General features: G+C 33.1%; 1 protein-coding gene across 2 annotated transcripts; it reads left to right on the top strand.

Annotated features, from left to right (window-relative positions):
- The first annotated feature begins 1295 nt into the window (after window positions 1–1295).
- LOC121795623 (putative HVA22-like protein g) lies at window positions 1296–3706 on the top strand. Of its 2 annotated transcripts, XM_042194168.1 has the most exons (7): window positions 1296–1533; window positions 1807–1856; window positions 1967–2065; window positions 2765–2821; window positions 2913–2976; window positions 3064–3252; window positions 3334–3706. In XM_042194168.1, the coding sequence occupies exons 2-7, from the start codon at window positions 1825–1827 to the stop codon at window positions 3628–3630; spliced, it is 738 nt and encodes a 245-aa protein (XP_042050102.1). In that variant the 5' UTR covers window positions 1296–1533; window positions 1807–1824; the 3' UTR covers window positions 3631–3706. The 2 variants fall into 2 exon arrangements, with proteins under 2 accessions (XP_042050102.1, XP_042050101.1); XM_042194167.1 differs by having other exon boundaries at window positions 1296–1856.
- Window positions 3707–5897: the final 2191 nt, after the last annotated feature.

The raw sequence follows: 5897 nt of genomic DNA, 5'->3' as shown, positions 1-5897 counted from the left end.
AAATTGCGTCTATATTAATTGATTGAAGAACAAATTTGGAGGGTGTGCTTCAACAAAAACTATTCTCAAAGATTGAAAATCTTGAAACTCTCGAAGTTGTTGTCGAGAAATTACGAAAAAAATCCGTATCATGATATTATTTGCCGGAATTTTTTCATTGGTGAGAAATAACAAACTCGGGAAAAAGTTCGTGATATTATTTGTCAATTTCAAAGTTCATGGAAAAAATCCAACATTTTAAAAATTCCATGATATTAGGTGCCAATTTCAAAATTCATAGAAAAAACCCAACATTTTAAAAATTCCATGATATTAGGTGCTAATATCCCTAAATTTTAATACTCAAACGAAAATTACGCTTCTGCGGTGAATTATATCTACTCGCAAAAACTTATGTCGAGAAGCCTTAATTGTTTATTGGTATTCGACCAGTAAATTTATAAACATGTCATGACACATAAATTAAGACTATTCAACCACTGCTCACCAAAAAAAACAGTCCACTCTTTGTTTTGGCTAGTAATTCAAAATTAGTCCACTTATATTTTGTTAAATATTTCTTTGCATAGAGGTGGATCTAATTTCTTAATAACAATATTCAAATTATTTTTATTTTCATTCCTATTTATCATATCAATTTTACATTAAAATGTGTCATTTTAAAACTATCTAATTTTATAGAACGAAGGAAGTACTTCCACTAATGCTTGTCGTGCAATTTTGTATAATAGGAAATGTTGTTCCTAATATAGCAATAAAAAAAACAAGTATGTATTTAATTTCTTTCATTTTTCTATTTGTATATTTTTTTATTACGTAGTATTAGGAACAACATATTTTGCATCATTACTTGTCATTTCATTTTTTTTCCGCCCACTGATACTTGTCATATTTACTATATGAGCTATTTTTGGTAATGAACTCAACATTCTATTATCTCATTTCACTCATATTTTATTACTCTCATGGATAGAAAAAGTTAGTGCAATGTGGATCGTATTTTTATATCCTCATTTTAAAATAAAATGTCAGTGTGATGAGTTAGTGGAATGTGAGGTCCATTCCAAAAAATAGGAGCAAAAAACAAATGAAATACTTAATTGTAAACAGACGAAAAGGAAACTTGAGGCACTTAATCATGGATGAAAAGAGTATATGAATATAGGACTCACATTCTTCTATCATTTTCATCTATTTTTTTTTACATTCATTCCCAAATTATTGTAAATTAATAGTGGACAAAGTCTATAAGTTAACTAGAACAATTACGTGTAAAATAATGAGGAGGCGTCCGTGGCAAGAAATCCCTCATTTCCTTTTGTCTTCCAACATTCATCATCATCATCTTTTCCCTTTGATCCAAACCCCTCTGTCGTTAATAACATATATACATGTGCACTTTGCACATAACGTTCCTTTATCATAACTAACTCTCATCTCTTCTGCCAATTTTACAACTTTAATTCATATATTCTCAACTGAAGCCCGCCATAATCCGGTCCTCGTTTTCCTCAGAGCTAACTCAAATTTTCGGTTGTTATTTCTCAATTCACGGTTGAAAATGCTGAGATACTTAATTTGTTTGGCCGATCATCGTTCTTTTCTTTCACGCCATCTCATCTTAGATGCTTCCGTCATAACTATAATTACTTTATTTTTGTTCACGTTTTCTACGTATTGGTGTTCGGTTTAAATTGCGTGTCGATTGGAGCAACTCTGCATCTTTTAATATTCATAAGTTTGGGGATTTGTTTGAAGAAGAAGAAGAAGAACAATGTAATGACTTTTGCTTTCTGACTGTTTCAGAACCATCCGTGATTAAAGATGATTGGAGAATTCGTCAACAGTTGCTTAATGTTAGTTTTTTTTTTCTCTTTATTCTCTCTGTTTCGCCCTTTTCTTTATGCAATTTTACCCTTTTCATTCAAATCTTTTGAATTGGATCAATAACTGGAAACTATTTCAGATTGGTTCTAGGATATGCATATCCTGCTTTCCAATGCTTCAAGACAGTAGAGAAAAACAGAGTTGAAATTCCGGAGCTGCGGTTTTGGTGTCAATATTGGTAAGCTTTTGATAATTTTGATTCGCTTAATTATTGCTCATAATATTAATTAATAATGAGTTAGGAAGCTTTGGTCCAATCACATGCTTGTGAACAATAAGAATGTCTATTTGATTGTTTGTATTGTGGTCAACTTATTATGTGAATATTATCAACTGATGGGGATGAACATCAAAAGTGAAACAAGACAAGCTTTGGTCTAATTAATTTAAGCACTTTTAATCACCATTTTCTTTTCATGATAATGACTCCCTCTTTTTTGTCCCCATTTTTGGAATTATTATTTTGGAGCAAGAATTGACTCACTTTTCAACCAAACCATTGTGCAGGCTAATGCGAACATATCTCTCATATTTTATTATTTAGTCTATATTAATTCATCATATTTTTCTGATATATAACTTTATTATTCATTAAGTTAGGACTAGTCTTATAAATAGGAGACATTGTATTCTTCTCAATTAAACCAGAAATGCAATTATCTGTATTTTATTGTCACGCGTTTATTTCAATTCTGTATCTTTCTCCGTTTGCTAGACGGACAAGCTCCCGCGACTGTCTTTTATCTCTCCGCCTATCACAATCGCGACGCTTGAATCTTATTAAGGGAAATTATCCCTTAACACATGCACATCATTTTTTATATATAAATCATTTGATTACTTACCTAATCTTCAACAATGTATGTTTTCCTGACAGGATACTTGTTGCTATTATCACAATTCTAGAGAGAATTGGGGATGTATTTATTTCATGGTACGATCTCAACCACTTCTACTTTAACAATTCTTCACCACGTAAATAGAAAATCACTCAAATTCAAGTAATAAAAGTATTTTCTTCATAGGTTGCCAATGTATGGAGAGATAAAATTAGCGCTCTTCATCTACCTATGGTATCCCAAAACTAAGGTAAGAATCCTTCCTAATTTTTACTATTACTTTAATTATGAGAAAAATGATTGCTGTGAAATTTAATTGTTGTTGATGTTATTATAGGGTTCAGGATACGTATACAATACCTTGTTGCGACCATACGTATCAAGGCACGAGACGGATATCGATAGAAGTTTAATAGAATTCAGAGAGAGAGCATGGAACTTAGCAATCTACTATTGGCAAAACTGCACTGAGCTTGGCTCCACCAAAATCCTCCAATTTCTTCAATTTGTGTCTGGAAGGAGTGAGGTATGTATATACAATGTGCAAATATTTATGATCAAATAGATTTGCATAGTTAAGATCATGACGTTCTTCGCCTAATTGCAGAATCAGGGGAACCAACGACGGCCTAACACGACGACTACTGAACCCAGCGCACCGCCGGTTGGTTTCATGAGAAGGAGCAAGCGGGGCCCACCTCCGGGAGGGTCCACCTCGTATTTCAGCCAGGCGCCCATGTCGGAGTCGATCAAAGTGGAGCTGCACAATGAGCAGTTTATTAGGCCCGAGGATGTGATTGTTTCTAATTTGGACATTGGTGGTGGGTCTAAACAGAAATTTGGTTTGGAGAAGGATGTTAAGACGGCTAGGCATAGGCTTAGGCGATTCATAGATGGCAATTAGTTAAATTGATGGCTATGTTGTAAAATATGTGAGATAATGTGCACCACAGTTTATTTATTCATTTTTTTAGACATTATAGAGGTTGCAGTTATTCGAGGTTTGCATTGCAATTGCAAATGCGATTGCCAAGCATTGAGTTTCTGAGTTAGGAATCAGATACTGCAAGTTATAATGTACCCAACAAGTCAGATTGTAACACTAGTAAAAATCTATGTAATTTGAATGGTGGATATAAATTTAATTTTACACACTGTGGTGGATCCAGACCCCGAAAATGGTGGGGTGAAATTTAATATTTTAAATATTAAATATAATATTATTTTTAATAATAAAATAAATAATATTATATTACTAATATTTAAGTAACACTAGGCTTCATTAATAAATTATAAACATGTATTAGCTTGCAAATATGTATTATTCATTTTAAAATATAAAATTATTGTAATTATTATATACATTGAAAATCGATATTATTTACAAAAGTGATATAAGTAGAGTGATAAATATTTAGATTTCAAAAATATTTAAAATATTTATTTTGTTACATGGAGAATAAGATGCATAGATCACAAATTATAAGTACTTTAGGACAAAAAAAAACTTTAACACAAGATTAAAAATGATTTTAACTAAAGAACATATATAACAACATAATGCAAATTAGTAAAAGTTTAGATTTCATAAAGTATTTAAAGGTATTATTTTGTTAATAAGAAGAAATATGAATTGGTAAAAAAAAAAGTAAAGAATGAAAAACATATATTCTTGTTGAGGGTTGAACCCTTGACATCTTAGTTAAAAACCCAACAACAAAACAACTGGGCTACTACATTTTATATGACATTCGTTGAAAATAAATAGATTTCTACACTTCACGGAGGGGGCGGATATACCATTTTCAGCTCGGTTCAATGGAAAGTTTAGGCTCTCCGAATGGGGGCGACCGCCCCCTCCTGCCCCCCTATATCTGCCACATTGTACACTATGCATAATTTCACGTAAATGCGCTGTATATGCCAGGAGCGGTAAGATATGGTATATCGGAGATCATAGTTAAGTCAAACGTTATCGTAACGAGAATCTATGTTTGGTATGGTCGTTAGACTTGGGGTTTTGTTTTGCTCAAATTTAATCTTTTTGGACCACAATAATATAGTATTAAATTAAATATGACCTAATAATGGAGACGGGCCAACAATTGTATTGAGCAAATAGCCCAACAACACCCACTTACACAGTCCCGATTTCAGCACATAGGCTCATTCTGCTACATCCATCGAGCGACCAACTACGTTCTGTTCAGGTGCATCTCGATTTCAAACATCCACGGATAACTCCCTGCAGTTACACCAATCAGAATAAGGCCACATACATGGGTTTGACCATTTAAAACTAGTATAACTCGTGAATGACGGCATTCATGTAGCAATGACTCTAGCATTAACCTAGTAGCACTCTCTTCATAGCATACATAAGATATGAATCAATTCATTACCGAATGCTCTGTCCTAAATCTGTCAGCGTTTTTATACAAATGAGATTGAATCAGATAATAATTTCGATCTATTTAGTGGATTATTTAGACAAAATCTATTTACATAATTATCACATGTATCATGTTCATAACTTGAATTAAAACATGCTTTAAGTATAATTGAAACTTAAAACATGTTTTTCTACGTAGTAGGAATTATACCTTGAAGATTCTCCAAAGAATCGAAGATTGCTCGCTACTTCTCCTCGTGAAGATGTCGAGGACTAGACCACGGATTTTCTGACTGTTTCCCGAACTGTATTCCGATATCAGTGTGGCCTTATCTCACCGAGATACTAGGACTTAAATAAAGAAGATAGAAAATTATCTCACGGAGGAGAGCCGAGAGAGGATTTTCGTCCTCTTCAGTATGGGAGAGGGGGACGAAATTTTCTAACAAAATTAATCATTTATTCTCTTATTTATATTAAGTTACATATTAGACTCAGTCAGTGATCTATAGAAGGTTTTGGATATGACTTCCCCCAATTAGCTTTTTACTAATTAAATTGAACCCACAATTTAATACTCCCTCTGTCCCGCACTACTCGCACTTATTTCCTTTTTGGGCGTCCCAAGTTACTTGCACTCTTTCCATTTTTAGTAAAAAATTTCACCTACAGCCGTCATTTTTGACTTTCCTATACACTCATTCCTTAATCTCCGAGCCGAAAAGGAAATGAGCGAGTAGCCCGGGACGGAGGGAGTATAAGTTTATATTGGAATATTA

Source organism: Salvia splendens, chromosome 3 (assembly GCF_004379255.2).
Source record: "Salvia splendens isolate huo1 chromosome 3, SspV2, whole genome shotgun sequence".
Taxonomy (NCBI): Eukaryota; Viridiplantae; Streptophyta; class Magnoliopsida; order Lamiales; family Lamiaceae; genus Salvia; species Salvia splendens.
The sequence above is the reverse complement of the archived record's forward strand: the minus strand, read 5'-3'. Positions and strand labels throughout refer to the sequence as shown.